Source organism: Phallusia mammillata, chromosome 1 (genome assembly GCF_965637545.1).
Source record: "Phallusia mammillata chromosome 1, kaPhaMamm4.hap1.1, whole genome shotgun sequence".
In the NCBI taxonomy this organism is placed as follows: Eukaryota; Metazoa; Chordata; class Ascidiacea; order Phlebobranchia; family Ascidiidae; genus Phallusia; species Phallusia mammillata.
In genome coordinates this window covers 14809297-14826559 of record NC_137252.1, presented here as the reverse complement: position 1 = coordinate 14826559, position 17263 = coordinate 14809297, and the positions used below count along the sequence as shown (strand labels likewise).

The following is a 17263-nucleotide window of genomic DNA, read 5'->3' as shown; positions in this document are numbered from 1 at the left end:
TCATAAATTCGCTGAATTTAATTTGCTTCCAGTTTTTCTTCCCAGCAGTTTGCCGTGATGTCAGTTTATTTTCACTCAACTACGCGGCAGCAAAAGACACAAAAATACAGACAATGTTAAAATACGTTCTTATTAGTGAAGTAAGGTAAAGTACAAGACATTTTACAGTGATTACTTGAAAAAAATGTTCATGGTATTGTGCCTTTTGTCTGACATTGCAAATTCTGTTTCAGACTTCGCAGAAGGGCCGATTGTGCTCTCGTGAATACAAATAGGCTAAGGATTATACAAAATCAATAAATTGGACAATTAGTATGGTATTACACACTCAAATAAGGATTTCGATACTATTTACATTTAGTAACGACACAGATATTTTCTTTGCGGAACAAAAGCGAATCAGCGTTTTCTCAAGTGTGAGGGTAATACAAATACACATTGCACGTGATATATCTAAGAGCTGGCAAAAGGTGGCACTAATAAGTTTACATTTGAAAATAAATTATCTTGTCTTAATGTTAGCACGACTTGTGGTTGTATTTTGCCAAAATAAAGACAGCGACGCAGTGTTGTGATTGGTTTATAATTTCCCTAGCTCTTTAAATTAGCTGCCATTCAAAACTTATTTCACGGGTCGCCTCTTTTCACGACCTCTTGTCGGTGCCCTTGACCGCGGACTTTTTTCGTTTGTCTCGAGAGCTTTTGGTTTTTCGGGGCTCGACCATTTTAACAAAGCTCTCGAAGCTGATGCGACCGTCGCCCTTTTCATCAGCGGCTGCTATCATCTCAACCAAATCCTCATCGCCTAGTCGAGTGCTCTCATCTTCGTCCGAGTCTGATTCAGTATTGTTCATCGATTCGCGGAGGTCTGACAACGTAATATATCCATCCTCGTCGCAGTCTAATATTTTGAAAGTCTCGCGAAGTGCGTCGAGTTCTGATTCCTCATCGCCTTTGCCGGTTGCTCCACTGTCCATCGCTAACGCCTTTAAATGCAGTTTAATGTGGTTACCGTATTTATTTGATTGTAGGCCGTGGCTTTTAAAGCTATTTTTTATCCTGCAGTTTGTGCGGCTTACAATTTAGTTTCACACCGATATAATTTCTACATAAGTGCTTCATTTCAGGTTTAAAATTCTTTTGCATGTAGTATTTATACTACATAAGTATATTGCGGGTACAGTTATTTGCGTGACAAACAAATATGGGTAAATAGTTTTAAAACATTACAACAGAAAGAAGTATTACGAAACACTGGTAACATCAAAGTATGTGGCTTACAATCGAGGGCGGCATGCATTATTTTTTAATAACCCAACAATCGGCTTATAATCAAGGGCGCCGTGGTAAAAACAGTTCCCAAGGCGAGAAAAATATTATCAATATACCAATACACATTAGTAGAAAATTTGTGTTACGTCGTCTTAAGTTGTTTGCGTTATATGGGACGGACCGCTCGTAAATCGCGGTAAAAGCAGATTTGTTACGACTTGACAAACTTACTCGAACAAGCTCTCGAAACTGGAACGCTTCATCGTCGCTGGTATCACTCTCTGTTTCGTGTACGCTTGAGCTTGTAGAAGCAATTTTCTGTCGTTGTCTAAGCAGTTCAGGGTGACTTGATACATGATCAGCACTGGCTGCTGCACTCTCCAACTGGTGCATTCGAGCCTTGACACTTACTTGTGACTTTCGAATAGACATAGTTGACAAAGATACAGTAAGCACCGCCCTGCGGTCGTACGACACGCTTTCAGTTGTTAACTAAAACCATACAACCTTCCTATACCACAAAACAAACATGCCAGTTTAATTCAAACACAAACAAATCACTGCTGCACATACTGGTCAAAATACCTATGATAGCGCTTGGTAATTTACAAGACGACCCTTAATGCGTTGTACATTAAATACCAAAACCAATATAGCCTCAATAACCCAATAACATAGTATTTAATGACAACACAAAAGCATAAAAATCGTCCAGCTATTAAACTAAACGCCATTAAATATTTATAGCTATGGTGGTAATTGCTTTGAAATGACAACAGAAATAACTTTTAGTCAGTTTGATACAGTACAAGCGATCCGATGTCACCACACCTGTACAGCTTGTTATTCTGTCTGCGCACAACAAACTTTAAAGCGACACTGAAATTATTGAAAGCAGATACGCTTTAAACGTAAACAAGTCGAGCGTCCTCGACACAGGGTGGCACGAGCTACTTACACTACAATAGTCAAGCATTCAGATATTGTATCCACTCACATAGCTGGCCTTTCAGAAGCATTCCCAGTTATCAAACACTCGCCACATACACAAGATGAAATTCGGTCCATTGTGTACGCAGCACAGTTTTGCTGGTCTGGGTCAAGCCTAGACTTGCTGAATTTAAAGCTCAGTCCAAAAGCCAAATCTGTGCAAGGCGTGTTGCCACTGTGTGGTTTGGTAAATCATTGAATTCGTTCGAGTCGCAATGAAGCCCTAGTTTGTTTTGGTGCGTCTTGGGCGTTGTGATTTATGTGACTTGATTGATTACTACCAGGCGCGAAGTAGTGAAATCTAGTCACAAGTGTTTTTTCGTCCATCTTCCTGTATACCTATATCGCGACATCAAACTTACACAATTCAGAGAGAAATCTCGTGAGTGATTTTGACGCTTTCCACCCATAAGCATTGGAAGTGAACGTGTTACTGTTGTTGGATAACAATACTTTACATAATAATTAATCAACTCAAATATTAGTATGTATTTTGCGCAACATTTTTGCAATTATTAGGTCCCCTATAGAGATAAAAAAAACAGTTCTATGTGTAAAAACTTGCACAACTATGACGTCATAACCGAGTATGTTTAAATTGTTAAAAGTTTTAGTAGGTCTTTCTAGGAATCTAGGTAACATTGTGTTTTTGATTGTTTATGCATTACATTAAGGTCAGGGATAATTGCAATTAGGAAAAAATGGAAGGAAATTTATTGTGCAACATCAAAAAGTGTCGAAAGCAGTTACACACTGGTAGAGCATGGGTAACATCTTGTTCCCATTTGTTTTGTAATGACGATGGAGAAAAGTTATTAGGTAATGTGCCATTTCCCAAATATAATAAGGTTGTCTCTTGTCTCATAATAAAAGAAAGACGCTTAAACTTCCTTTCAGTTTCTACCTCTTTAGTTTATTTTCCAAATCGGATTTAATGCAGTGCAAAATGAGCTATTGTCAAATATGTACCTGTTTTGGTTTAGTTCATGAAAAGAAATGTCCAGTTTGCGAACATCTATTGCAAGAGAAACTGGATATTGTTTGCATCGATCTTAACCCATCCGAATCCTACAAATCAATGGTCCTTTGTGGGCAACGACCCGACGTTATTCTGGACATTTGCTCCCGGGCAATCACATTTTGGCATTTTCAGAATCAACAAGAGTCGTTGTACAAGGTACAGTTTAGCTGCTGCTGTTTGTAATGCAGTCCATAAATATAAGCCTTGTGTGCATTTTTAGGAGTATGTGGTGAAAAAATCTGCCGAAAAATTTGCAAAGCTTCAGCATGCTTACAACAAAATGACTTCGGGATTTCAAGTGGAAATGAAGACAATGTGCCATGAAATCCGCAAATTGAAATCCGAGCTTACTGCATCCAAAAAGCAATACGACGAGGTTTGGTTACTGTTGCCCCAAATGAAGTCAAAATGTACAAACTAGGCATCCTTTCTTGAGTTCAAGCCTAGGACGTGTTTATGGTACAATGTAGGTGATAACCTAAGTCCATTCAACTTGTCCAAATGTGTACACAGCCCATTAATTGTGTCATTCGTTTTTGGAATAAAGTTACCCCCCAACTGCTTAAACAACCAGAAAAAAATGAAGGCCACCTTGTGAATGAGTCTCTGTTATCTTGGCTGGAATAATCCAAGGTCCAGGTTATATGTAAAATATCAGGCACCTTTGCAAACGAACTGGTTTATATGACAATTTCATCAAGTGAGGTCGCTTAAACCTCAACTAACATACCATATGGTTTAGGTAAACGCTGTGCTAATGGACAAAAACCGGGAACTGCAGAAAGCGAAAATGTCGTACAGTGAAGCGAAACGCATCAATATGCAAAGAACACATTCCGATTTTTCTTTGTTTGAAACGAAACAACCAGGCGAAAGTAGCCGAGATTTTATGCACACAAAAAGGAAGCTTTCTCATCAAAACACAGACGATTTTATGATTTCCTGTGGTAAGACTTGTGATTTTGTGGTGGTCAATCAAAAATGGTGGCTTACTTGCTGTGCAGTTTTTTTTAAATGTATCGGTACGACTCAGACTAAGAAAAAACAAGTTCAAATGTTGTTGCCTTCCAGGCTCTTCACCCCGAAGCAAGACTATTCCTGTCGACAGATCAACTATCCATGGATCACTACAGGGTTCCCCCTTTCAACTTCGCAACCTTTTTGCACAACCATCCCCACGTTAGTTCTTATAATTTATGTTTGCTTTTGTAAATTACTCAGGCGTGTTGTGTATGCTCTTATCGGCAGCAATTAGTTGATGCATATGCTCAGTGGTGGGATTCAAATTTGTTGTCAGCCGGTTCAATCGCAGAAGTCGTATTTCTCAGCCGATTCTGTTACAAAAAGTCCATTGACAGTAACCATGCAGTAATGCTAACCGGTTCGCAGATCTCATAAAATTTCGTGAGACGGTTCTGTAGAACCGGTGCGAACCGGCTGAATCCCACCACGGCATATGCTTATATGTAGTGAGAAAAACTGTTATTTAAAAAATGTACTTTTTTAGCACAACGTGATGATGGAATACCGAGAAAACTTTTCTAGCAAAACGCAAATAAGATGAAAATCTTTTTCCAATGAACATTTCAGCCCACCTTTCGTCAACACCGCAAGTCCACCTTTCGTCAACATGTATTTTTGTGTGATCAGTTGGCAACTTTGCCAATTTCGATGCTATTTAATTTTTGACTTCAAGACTTAGTTTTCCCATAAGGATGCTATACCAGACGTATAAACTTTGGTTGGGTAACGCTGATGTATCCTTTACTTCTTTCTATTATGTTTACCTTTCATACACAATCATACACGTAATCGTTTTTTATTGAAATAAATGAAATGTAAAAACAACACGTTGTCAATTAAGCTCCTATTTGCATGTTAGAGCTATTTTAAAATAAAGCGATTTTAATTTAGTAAACCGAGAACGTTATGGTTGGACAATCATTTTATACGACAAAGCGCATTGGACGTTAATGTGGAATATTTATTACCAACGAATTTTGTGCCCAAGCAATTCAGTAAGTTTCTCATTGTACGGTTTGTAAAACGCTTTAAGTTTTTTCACTGATATGGGGTCGGGGGTGGGTTTCCCTTCCCCAGTGGTTCTGCTTTTCAGCGCCCGTAAGCAATACCGCTGGCCGTTGACCTTGGGACAGTAAAAACCTGTTTGCTTGTTGAAAACAAAATTTGAGCCGTCCATTGTCACAGTGAGGTTCACAAACTTTTGAATTTTTAGCATAACCTTAGCAGGATTTTGTATCAGTTCCTTGCCCGTAACAAAAAGTACATGTTTGCGGGAATATGACGCGAGAAATTGAGTCAAGTCGTACGCATAGATCCCACGAGAAACGATTGTCTGATCAAATTTGATTGAGTCGAATCGAAGTTCGTCCAAGTATTTTCCAAACGTCCGTTCATCTCGTTGGTAGATTGGCTTCTCCGCAGCTGCTGTGAGTTGTGTGATGGAGTGTTCCACAATTTGTGAAAACGATCGATTTTGTAGGGATTCAAACTGTAAAAGCAAGTGATGCGCTGACCGTAAACGTCAAAAAACAACGACAACAAAGACATGTTTAGTTATAAGACTGTTTGGGCATGCCTTTACACTTGGTCACACTTTTGTTATAATTTTACATCGTTTAATATAACTTTCGGGCTTAAAGCGACTGCATGCAACGTTATTGCATAACTGTACACCAAAAAGCGTGTTGACAAAGCAAGTGTTAAAAGTTAATTATATTTTTCTAGGTAAAAGCCGTTTATGTTTGCTCAGATAGAATCCATGTTGAAACGTCTATGGAAAGTTGTTTCCCACAACAAACGAACAGAAATTGGGGAACCTTTTGCATTTATTGTCACATAAGGTTCCTCCGTAATTTTTAATCGATATTACCTTCATAGTTTACTGTCAACAACAAACGTACCCAACGTTGAAAGATAAAGTTGTGAAAATCAGAGAAAGCCCTTCGCACAGGATTGCACAATAGAAACAACAACTTATCTGGCTTTTCGTCTCCCATTTTGTTGAAAGTTTCAGGCGCTGTTGTACAACTGTGGTGTGAAATCGCAATAACCTTGTTTGGATATTTTTGCTTGGCTTCTCTTATGGCGTTTCTATTACAAATTTATGTAAAAAAATCAGTGCATGTTTTAGTCTCACAATACATGTATTCAATACAATACAGGGTTGTTTGACAATATTTTAGCTTTAATAAAGAATCCCATCAAAAAAGAATTAACTATATTTGGCTTATCAAAACATTTGCAACGCAACTTGTACAATGGTAAAAAATAAAATTAAATGGTTGTTTAAACCACTTCTATGTTTTATGTTACCGTAAGGTTGGAATATCCATGCAGCCATTGGGTGCCTGATTTTCAATGAGATGAATAGCTTGATGGTGGCGAACAATAAGTTTCATAAAGCCAGAGCCACATTTTTTGACACATATCAAGGCAAGCTAAGAATATATAAACGAACAGGTGATTAGATAACTGAAAAAGTAGTTTGTTGTCACAAAACTTTTTTTTCATTGAAATTCGTTTATTGTTTCATTGAAATTTATTGCACAATATTAGATCCTGTCTTTCATTTGTATCATTATCGTCGGCTTACACGAGTGGTTTCCAACCTTTAAGGACGGGTTTCTTAGTGGTCGGCAACTGCCGGTCCGCGCCCGGTGTCGGTCCGCGAGGAGTCCGTTACCGGACCGTACTTTTTCAGGTTAAATGCTTCAAAACAGTTTACCAATTTATCCCGGGGATAATAAACTAATTTAGGCGTTTTCATTTCTAAATATTTGTAGATGTTTGAAGGCCGGTCCGCGATAAACTTTCAGTTTCAAAAATGGTCCGCAGTACAAAAAAGGTTGCCGACCCTGCCCGATAGACCACATAGCAGATGCTAAAAGCTAAACCATACGACGATCAAAATCGCGTCTTTTATCAACTTCACAGGTTATATTGCCAGAGCTGTTTACAACAGACAAATTAAAAATGCATTCCTATACCCGGTTTGGAACCATTGGCTTACCTTATTTCACACGTTTACTGAATTACAGTTCAAGTTAACAAAGAAATCATTGCTCTACCACAATTCCCTTGCTTTTGCTGGCTGCTGCTTGTTGTTTTGTTTCTTCTCGTAGAATCTTCAGTTTTCCAGCCAGTTTTTGTTGCAGGTCAACGTGTCTTACATATCCTGCAGAGGATATTTTCTCTTGCTTGCTAACATTTTGAAATTTCGGCTGAGTCTGAAGAGTTTCTGTCGCTGATGTGTTTGTCACTGCAACTTCGGTTCTAGTATTGCTAAGTTGTTTTTTAATGGCACTAGCTCTAAAATTTGCATTATTCCTCCAAACCAAATAGTTATTCACAAAAAGAAATACAACCATTGCAGTAAATACAATGACCAAAGCAACCCGTTTACCCATTGTTGTTGAATTGCTTTTGTTGCAGTAGCAAAGCGAGTGACATACTATTGCTTTTTTAAACAACAAAATATTTCCTTTCGGGATGTTGCGTTATTACAGTACGTTTTCTGTCACACGGGAATAGGACAACCGCAAGTTGAATACGTCGACAAATAAATCATATTTGATACTTACTGCGTTCTGTATGCATTGCTGGTGCATAAAAATACAAACTTTAATAAACAGTTTTAAGTTAAAAGTACGTTTGTTTAAAACAGAGGGTTTACGGTTAAATCGCTTTGCCTTTTGTGTCGTTCCGTCATAACAATTATAAATACTTCCGTGTATTAGAAATTCGACAAACAAGACATAAGTTAGTTCTTGCGAGATGTAATTTCTAAAAATGAAACTGCAATCACAAAACAACACAAAAAGTAGCAACAAAAAACGAAAAAATACTGCACAAAAACAGCACCCGTTGTTCCATTTTTGTCTTCACCCAAACAGTATTTTCGATTGCGTAACAACAAGCAATAAAAACCAGTAGGATTGTCCAATAAAAAGTTTGAACGTTTGATTAGCAAAGGCAAACCGATAAACTGTTGAATTTTTAGCATTACTTTGGCCGGCTCGTAACCTAGCTCTTTGCCAGTTACGAACAGAGTGTTTTCGCGATCATACGACGAAAAATACTTCGCCACGTCATATACATACACACCCTTGATATGATAGTGTGATCCATTTTCTTTGAATCAAACCTTAACGCGTTCAAGTATTTTCCAAACGTCTTGTTATCATGATGATACAACTTTGCTGTTTTAGTAAGTGAAATTAAAGTTTCGTTTACGAGCTGAGAAAACGAACGGCCTTTCAGATGATTAATCTGCAAAAAATATGTTTGTGTGAAAAATAACATTTGATGTTGAACAGACTTAATTAACTTTTTGTTTGAAAAAGTTCAAGATCTTTTTATTTGCAGTACCTACATGCAGTGGTGGGAATCAAACTTTTCGTCAGCCGGTTCTATCACAAAAGTCATATGACTTTTATATGATATTTCATATGATAGTCATATGATATTTTTCAGCCACTTCCGTTACAAAAAGTCCATTGACAGTAACCAGTAATGCTAACCGGTCTCATAAATTCGCTGGGCTCATAAAATTTTGTGAGACTGTTCATTAGAACCGGTGCGAACCGGCTGAATCCCAATGCCTACACGTGAAACCAGGAACTTCGCTTACCCAGTTTTGAAAGATAAAGTTTTGATAATCGGAAAAGGCTCTTTGAACAGGGTCGCACAAAAGGAACACCAACTTTTTAGGTTTCTCGTCTTCCATTTCTTGGAAAGCTTCCGGTGCTGTTGTACAACTATGGTGGGAAATCGCAATTGATCTCTTATGATTTTGCTGTTTGGCTGTTCTAATGGCCTCTCTAAAAACACACATAAATTATGATGTTTTAAGGCACAATTCTCTTGTCTTTGCAAAAAAAGCTTCTTATAGAGGCAACCACTAAAAAATTTACATTGATTAGGACTTACCCTACTATAAGGTATTAGGATGGAAATACTCTGCCTGAATTGTTACTCGGGTATAAAGCCTTTTTGACAATACAATATAAAAACGAAGCCTCAACATTCAAAAAATACCTCAATGCTGGAATATCCATACAGCCATTTGGTGCTTCCTTTTCAATTAGGTACACGAATGGATGCTTACTGACTATCTTTCTCATGTAACCGGAACCACATCTCTTGATACACACCAATGCAAACTATTGCAACCAGAAAAAAAAAAAAAAAGAACAATCGATTAATGCACATTAAAAAAATTGTATAGCCTACTATTTCTTACCACGATCTGGCGATGCTTTGTCGGTGGCCTAAATAAAATCTTAGTACACTTTTGCGGCATCTGCTCCATTAGTTTTCCCAGAACCTCGATTAAATTGAGATTTTGTTCTGGTTGGATATCTTTTCTAACTTTTTTATTAGGTTTGGACTGTCTCATATTGACCAAAACACCAAATTCTACAGAGAATAGAAATGCCAACAGCGAGATACTCAACATCATTAAAACCACACGTGGTAAATTCATATTTCTAATTTGAGCACAAAAAAACGCAAAACTAAAATGAGGTGGGCACACTCAAAAGTTCTGTTTCCGTAGTAATTCGACATCCGGTTTGCGCAGAATAGAAATACAAAATCGCGGGTTGACTGAAAAAGCCTACCTCATTTAACTATAGCTGTTTTTAGAGAAACCTAATTCGAAGCGGTTTAAGAATGACGATTAGTCTATTCTCCTGTAACTTGTAAGTGTGTGTATTATACGATGCTCACAATACAACATACGAACCATTGCATTGTTTAAAATATATTTGATTCAATTTGTCAATTTGGGATTTCAAAATCATCCACTTGACAAACACTGAAAACACTACAATGCATTCAACCTTGACGGGTCAGGCTGCTTGAGTCTATTCGGAGCACGCACGAAATTTAAATCTTTGTCTCAAAGCAAAGAAAAACAATGACTGAGACTGCAGCTTTACAAAACTGAATTAAAGGATTTTGTTTGTTAAATTACTGTGTTAAATCTTGTGTAATTGTGTTGGTAGGTTGGTTAAACTGTGTTGCTCAACAGTAGAGAGCACTGTTAACTTTTGAAACTATTTAACTTTTGCGTTTGCGACGTACAATTTTGAATTTTCTAAAACATTTATCGAGACAGATCTTTAGGGTTTGCTGGATTCTGCCTAAATTATTTTGTCTTCGGCTGAATATTTAGCATCTTCCTGAACCTTTTGAAGTGAATTTGGTGCAGCTTTACTTTAGTTATTCCAGAATTTAGATATTTAACTCGATTAACTAAAATTATAACCAGGCCCCAATTCAAAGGGATAATTCAAAATTTATATACAATCTACTTATAAAAGTGATGAATATTTTGAATATTGGGGTCAGGGTGAGGGTGTGTAATACAAATAACTGTATAATTCAATCTAAGATAATTTTTAGGCCTAATGTTAACATGTGGCACTGTATTTAATACCACTCTCAACCTCAATACATATGAGAATATTACGCCCAAAATGGACATCTAAAACTAAATTGTAGTGTTATTTTTATTATAAACCCTTACCCTGGCGCTGAAAGCCCTAACCGTCAACATTTAAAAGTTGCATTCAGTTTAAAAGTAGATTGTGTAGTTTGCATATTTTAGAGAAGTCCTAATTTAAAAACCAGGCCTTATTTAAAGTAGCCTTAATGAATCTCTGTGAGTTCAACTGAACTTGTTATCTTCGGTGGTAGTATTTATTGAGAAATTGTTTGTTTCATTAAGCAGTGCTACAAAACTTGAAACTGAGTTATGGGAAACTACGATAGTCATTGTTGCGAGGGAAACACAGAGGAAGATGAAAAAAGGAATGCAACTGGGTCTTGTAAGGCTTCCTCGAAAAACACAACACCGACTGAAGTGCCCTGCAGCATACATGAAACAACACCTACAAAAGTTAATGAACGCTCAAACAATATAGTGGACCCAAGCAATATAGAGGTTGAGGATTCGAAGAGTGATGACAAACAACAAAGCCCGTTAAAGTCCAGAGGAAAATTTTTTGACCCAAGATCTCCTTCTTCAGCAATATCCAGAACACCAATTTCAAATGTGAAAAAAGTCTCACACATGGAGTGCTTGATTGATCCTCGCTCACCAAGCGCCGGTATTAATCGTACTCCAATTCTTGCAGTTGAAGAAGACACAGGTTGGTTGTATATCATTTAAATTATTTCAGAGAGAATGGCAAAATACAAAATACTTTTTTGTAAATAACAAAATACTTTTATGTAGAGGGTAAGGATGAATCAAAAGCATGTTTGGTGGCAGACCCTCGCTCACCTACACTAGACATTGTTCGAACACCATTAAAAATCACAGAATCAGGTTGGCACTTAAACCAAAACTTTATGTATAAACTATTAATTTGTCAGTATGCCGAACAAAAATTTTCTATCATGCTATAAACTCTCATCAGTAATTAAGCGTTTATTTTAAGTTGTGGAAACTCCAAAACGCGCAATTCAAAATGTACGAGATCTTGTTGACCCACGCTCACCAACATCCGAGCTGTCACGAACTCCCATAAACATTGCGTTAAAAGGTAGGTTGGTTGCAATTAAGTGGGGTATGTGAAAATGGATACTGACGACAACATTTTTTAAGAGAATGCAAAAGATGAAGAGCAAATAACTGTAAATGAAGAACAAAAATCTGCTTCCACAGAGCTACCTCGAACACCTTTAAAAATTGGTGGAGCTGGTATGTTTTACTCTAATTTAATAACATATCATATTAAAAACAGATCACTGGTATTAACATTTCCACTACTTGAGAACTACACTAAAACTCTATCTGTATTATTAATATATCTGTATTAACTGTATTATTCTGAACTTTCCATAGGTGTAAAATGATAAATGATTGGCAACCTTCTTTCCTAGAAAACCTTAGGAGGACAGTTCTTCTTACCAATACATTCACACCAGCCACAAAACACCCATCAGTATCTTCACAACCAGAATTAGATGCTGAAAATGGCTCAGAGGCTGATCCAATTATCCTTAACCTTTCCTCTGGCCTTCTTAATCTTAGCTGTGCAAGTAATTTAAATGTTTCTCAATCTTCAAGTATGATGGCAACATGTGGCAGCGACAGCCTTAATGTTGAATCCATTGATATTGAAGATTTAACTGATATAAATTCAAGTGAGGATGAAATGCTAATACCGGAAAACAACAACCCCAAAACTTTGTCAAATGCACATAATGAAAGTGTTGTACAAGTCATGAACCACATCATGAACAAAGTGGTGGAGGTTGATATGGCCCAGAAATCACCTGTTGAAGAGTCACATAAAAAGGCTGATTTACCTGATGAACCTGCAAATGTCCCACCTGTAAAAAAAGCAGCTCAAGCCGGTGGTCATTTTAAGGAAAATGCTACTGATTCTGGTAAGTTATATTCCATCTCATCACCTATGTAATACACATAAACAACAGCCGTTGACAGTAATAACATAGTTTAAAAAGGTGATTATGGGACATTAAAGTAAATGAAAAACAAAATCGACAAAATTAAATGAAAATCTTGAAGAAGGCCTATTGCCCCTCTTGGAGAAAATCAAAATGCACTCCTGTGGGCCGTGGGGCATACACCCTAGTTTGTAAAACACTGACCTTAAGGAATAATTTGCATTATCTTTAGCCAATGATACAAGTCTTGATGGAAGTGATGTAAGCTTTACTCACAAAAGTGGTCTCAAGCCACCTAAAAAAGTGTTGCGAAGTGGCAAATCCAGAAAGACAGGTGGCAATGATGAAAGCAAAACTGTCAGATATCCATTGGCTGTTTTAGGGCACAGCAACTCTCCAGATTTAATCAAGCAAACACAACAGGTATGCGTAAATAAACTTGAAAATATCTCCAAAAAGTAATATTGCCTTTATGGTGTTAATATCTTGTTGCATCAATGAGCATGGCAAATTCATATTGTGTGGTGTGCACTTTTCTTGTTACTTGGCTACTTTTTGGTGTTTTACCGTTTTTTATGACCTCTGACCATTATTTTTTTCTCTTTGTTTACCTTTTATTGCATACTTATCCCTTCAGTTTAATGCATGTCCATAGACTTGCAGTTAAAAAACAATTCCAAAAACAAACAAAAACAATTTTAGGGAGGTTTACCAATGCTTTTCTAACAAAATGTTTCCTTATGTCACAGCTAAGCTTGAAAAAATCCAACAGCCGAGTTCCACGGTATCGAGGAAAGAACCCAGCTGTAAGGAAGTCAAGTTCATTGGGTTGTACACCACCAAGAGCAGATCTTGTTAAATATGGAAAGGAAAACTGATGACACTGAAGTATTTTATCCAAATTTTGCTGCAGTTATTTACTGCCATTTGTATTTTCATGTCTCATTTCTTTTTCCTAACCATCATTTTTGCTTGTACAGTTTTTGATGTCATTGAGCTTAATTGCAAATCTGTTCTTTACTTTTCATATGAATTTCCTTGTAAAGTAATGTATCGTTGTAGAGAAAGGGAACTGCCTTGAAATTTAATACTGTTTGTGGTGAGCCAACAATACATATTGTGCATGTCTTACCGTGGCCTTCCTCCATACATTCTTCACTGAGGAACATAATAGAAAAATATCCTTGCAAGCATTTTAACAGAACAGCATCAGTACAAAAACAACAACAAATTGAGAGCTACACAATTTTGAAAAATACTGAACGGTAGTGTTGTAGTTACAGCACCTAGTCAAAAAAGGTCACTTGAAACATAACAAAAATTAAAAATGGCGTCATGTGAGGTTGTGCACTAAAACAAATAAGTCATATAAAATTTAATTGTGATTGGCAACCTTCCCATTCATATATCCTTGCCAGGAATTAAAATATTTCTCAAAAATAGGGTCTGATGATATTGTTGCAAACAAAGCTAACTGACTCAGGTGTGTTGTATGATAGTCCCATCGTGCTATCATTGGTGGTTTTCGGAAAGCAAAATGCCGAAGATCGTAAAATGTCCTAGTTCCACCATCATATAAAGGTAACATGGATTTTAATGACACCATACCATCATCAAACAGCTTTTTAACTGTCTTGTAGGTAGCCTGTATGTCAACCACTCCTACAGTTTTACTGGGAAGATTATTATCCTCGCTTATGGCGAACTTGTCCTCAAGGAGAGATTTAAAATCATACAAGCCAATTAGGGAGTACATAAATCCATTCAAGACAAATGAACTTGGCGTGGTAGGATACTCTTCATACCAAACAAATTTGTCAAGAAACTTTGCCCTGCATCCCCCTTCTTTCGATGGAATACTAAATGGTAAAAGTGCTTTTGCCATAGCTTCTAGGTATTGTTCTTCTTTATAAATGTAGTACGCCCGTGACAGCATTGATAGACCTTGACCCTGGGCCATTGCAGAAACCCATCCTGGTTTAATTACTTCAAACTCATCCAAAACTCGAGAAATACTCATTTTCCATCCACCAGATGCCATATCAAGGTTAGCCACCATCCAGTTGCAGGCATCCTTAAAGTGTGCCATGTGGTCATAGGTTGCTAAAGTGATGTTATCAATCAATCCAGATCCACGCAGGATTATTTTTGACACCTGGATTTTAACAATAGATTTTGTACGTTTCATAAATTTGAAAATATTTGCAGCAACTGCTTGTCCATTACCTTTTGAATGCTAATTTTGATTTTTTTGTTCTTTTTACGTCTAATCATTCCAAGTCCCTTTCTGATATCTGTCACAAGATCACGAGAAATGTGCCTCCAGTTTGTTGATGGGCCAATGCCATAAAATACACTAGAATGCCCATCATAATCTATCAAAGCACTAAAAAATATTCATATTTATTCTGTGTTACCACTTTATGTAATCTTTATCATGTCAATGTGTAACCTGTTTGTTATGTAGTGTATTGTATATTGTTTCGATTTCTCATTTGTGTCTAATATCACTGAAAGAGAGCCATTTGCAGTAAACTTAATATCAAAAGATAACTCATGTTCAACAGTATTGCCCAAAACCATTGTCACACCATTTCCTAGAGGTATGGTCTCTGTAAAAAAGTTCTATATCAGCTGTTTAAATGTCTAAGCATTAAATACTTACACAAAAAAGGATACCTATTACAGCAAAACAACAGCATTACAGCACTTTAAATACCATTTCCTCAATTAGATAACTAGGGGCACTACAGGATAAAACCACGTTCATTTATTTAGTCAAAATAGTTGAACTTTTTAAGTCAAAAGCTTTTTTGTGAAGTTTGTGTCTTGCGTAGTAATGTTTAAAAACATTTACCTGGCGTTTCAAACTTAATCACATGTGAATCTGTTTCTTTGTCTAGTATAGATTCATAATGACAGTAGCGGTTTGTGGCTTTCCAGCGCACCTAAAAACATTTTTGCTTGCTGTAAGGGTAAACATATGGCAACATCAAGCTAAAACCTGGCTTGAAATTTGTCCATCCTCATACACATTTCGTTTCGGAGGCTTTTGAAATAAATTTTTACTGTAATGACTCATTCCATATTGAGAAATTTGAATAGGATAAAAATAACCATTGGCATCCCATTGTGTGGAAACTGGAACACCTACAAAATGGACATCTCTTGGTCAAATAGTATTTGAATGCCCTTTTTTGCTTTGCAGTAGATTAATTACCAATCTATGTCTTACAGATTTTTGTTTATGATTACCCAACATTCTACAAAGTAATAAGGTTTTTACATCATATACCACTTACCATAAACACCAGAAACACATTTTACACGTTCACGAATCTCAACATTGTAGGAGTCAAAATTCATAAATGCACCATGGTATGTGTATGGTTGCTCAGGTTTATAAACAACCTAAAAACACTTTTGTACACACTCCATAGAATGTTGCAAATAAACATTTTTTTTACCTTAACATTGCTTTGTAAAAATTCAAATCGATCGTAACCATCGTAATGTTTCATTTTGCCATAAACTTCAAAATATTTTTCCAAAAACTCAAAAGGCATATACACCATTTCATCCGAATTGCTTGATTTTAAACATTGAACGGTGTAGTTATCATTTATAAGACATTCAATAGGGGATACCACTTGCTGGGCATTTCCATTTGGTGGTTCATCAACCATATGGTCATGTGATTCATGTCCGGCATTGGCATTTTTCTTTTGATGTTCCAACAACCATGCTTGCTTTAATGCTTTCAATTCCTTTTCTGGAATGCCAGCATTTTCTCTTTCTGTCAGAACAGTTGTAACACAAGATGCATCATAAATAAACAATTTGAAGCCCAGAACAACTACTACAAAAGCCAGTAACAGGGTTGTAGTCTTTTTCCACATAAATGCAGTCTTCAGGCGGCGCAGAAATATCATCTTTTTGTTGTCAATAACATGTAATAGATTTGTTTAGTAACTGTCACAAAGTTCATCACATCTTGCTTTGTTTAAATTTTAGCATATACATGTTTTTGGCCTAGACATGTATAAAACTGCTTTACCTCCATAAAAGGTTAGGTCACTGCAATTAAAATGCATATCAAATTAAAAAAAAATTATTAAAAATGTACAGGGGGTTAATTAGCCCAAACTACTAAAAACAGGTATTCTATTTCCTCTACCCTTATTAGTACTGGAAGTCTGGAACACTTTCTTGTATTGCTTCATGTAAAAGGGAAGCAAGGATGCTTCATACAAATGGGGACTAAACCCAAAAACAGGGCTGCCACTTGTGTTTGAATGAAATAATCTAGTTTGAGCTCAAAAAATATCTAGAATCATCTAGATTGAAAAACAAAACATCCAAAAATATATCTAAACATAAAATAATCCAATGTAATGTAATCTTTTGGGCAAACAACAACACATATGAAGGTTTTCAATATAAATTGCTCTACATTAGATGTTAAAAAAGCTCATTTTTTCTATTTCATCACTCTAGTTTTTCTGTTACAGTTATAACCAGGGTTGCCATACC

General features: G+C 36.6%; 5 protein-coding genes across 5 annotated transcripts; 2 read left to right on the top strand and 3 right to left on the bottom strand.

Moving 5' to 3' along the window:
• Positions 1 to 32: 32 nt before the first annotated feature.
• LOC145227237 (troponin C, isotype alpha-like) lies at positions 33 to 1831 on the bottom strand. The gene is made up of 2 exons (XM_080092347.1): positions 1504 to 1831; positions 33 to 986 (listed from the first exon to the last, which is right to left on the bottom strand). The coding sequence occupies exons 1-2, from the start codon at positions 1702 to 1704 to the stop codon at positions 645 to 647; spliced, it is 543 nt and encodes a 180-aa protein (XP_079948473.1). The 5' UTR covers positions 1705 to 1831; the 3' UTR covers positions 33 to 644.
• A 478-nt stretch (positions 1832 to 2309) lies between these two features.
• LOC145227221 (E3 ubiquitin-protein ligase CCNB1IP1-like) lies at positions 2310 to 5155 on the top strand. Its single transcript, XM_080092346.1, has 6 exons — positions 2310 to 3081; positions 3246 to 3439; positions 3504 to 3659; positions 4026 to 4230; positions 4355 to 4462; positions 4791 to 5155. Exons 1-6 carry the CDS (start codon positions 2964 to 2966, stop codon positions 4826 to 4828), a joined length of 819 nt encoding a protein of 272 aa, XP_079948472.1. The 5' UTR covers positions 2310 to 2963; the 3' UTR covers positions 4829 to 5155.
• A 99-nt stretch (positions 5156 to 5254) lies between these two features.
• Positions 5255 to 9993, bottom strand: LOC145235109 (uncharacterized). Its single transcript, XM_080099568.1, has 7 exons — positions 9549 to 9993; positions 9344 to 9468; positions 8937 to 9126; positions 8348 to 8575; positions 6620 to 6744; positions 6208 to 6397; positions 5255 to 5795 (listed from the first exon to the last, which is right to left on the bottom strand). The coding sequence occupies exons 1-7, from the start codon at positions 9789 to 9791 to the stop codon at positions 5271 to 5273; spliced, it is 1626 nt and encodes a 541-aa protein (XP_079955694.1). The 5' UTR covers positions 9792 to 9993; the 3' UTR covers positions 5255 to 5270.
• Positions 9994 to 10482: 489 nt separating this feature from the next.
• LOC145237626 (uncharacterized) lies at positions 10483 to 13861 on the top strand. Its single transcript, XM_080100567.1, has 8 exons — positions 10483 to 10661; positions 11043 to 11463; positions 11550 to 11642; positions 11755 to 11859; positions 11922 to 12017; positions 12200 to 12709; positions 12963 to 13153; positions 13480 to 13861. Exons 2-8 carry the CDS (start codon positions 11067 to 11069, stop codon positions 13606 to 13608), a joined length of 1521 nt encoding a protein of 506 aa, XP_079956693.1. The 5' UTR covers positions 10483 to 10661; positions 11043 to 11066; the 3' UTR covers positions 13609 to 13861.
• A 48-nt stretch (positions 13862 to 13909) lies between these two features.
• Positions 13910 to 16833, bottom strand: LOC145237618 (D-glucuronyl C5-epimerase B-like). Its single transcript, XM_080100556.1, has 7 exons — positions 16198 to 16833; positions 16033 to 16141; positions 15735 to 15880; positions 15588 to 15678; positions 15183 to 15342; positions 14957 to 15116; positions 13910 to 14885 (listed from the first exon to the last, which is right to left on the bottom strand). The coding sequence occupies exons 1-7, from the start codon at positions 16660 to 16662 to the stop codon at positions 14106 to 14108; spliced, it is 1911 nt and encodes a 636-aa protein (XP_079956682.1). The 5' UTR covers positions 16663 to 16833; the 3' UTR covers positions 13910 to 14105.
• Between the last annotated feature and the right edge of the window lie 430 nt (positions 16834 to 17263).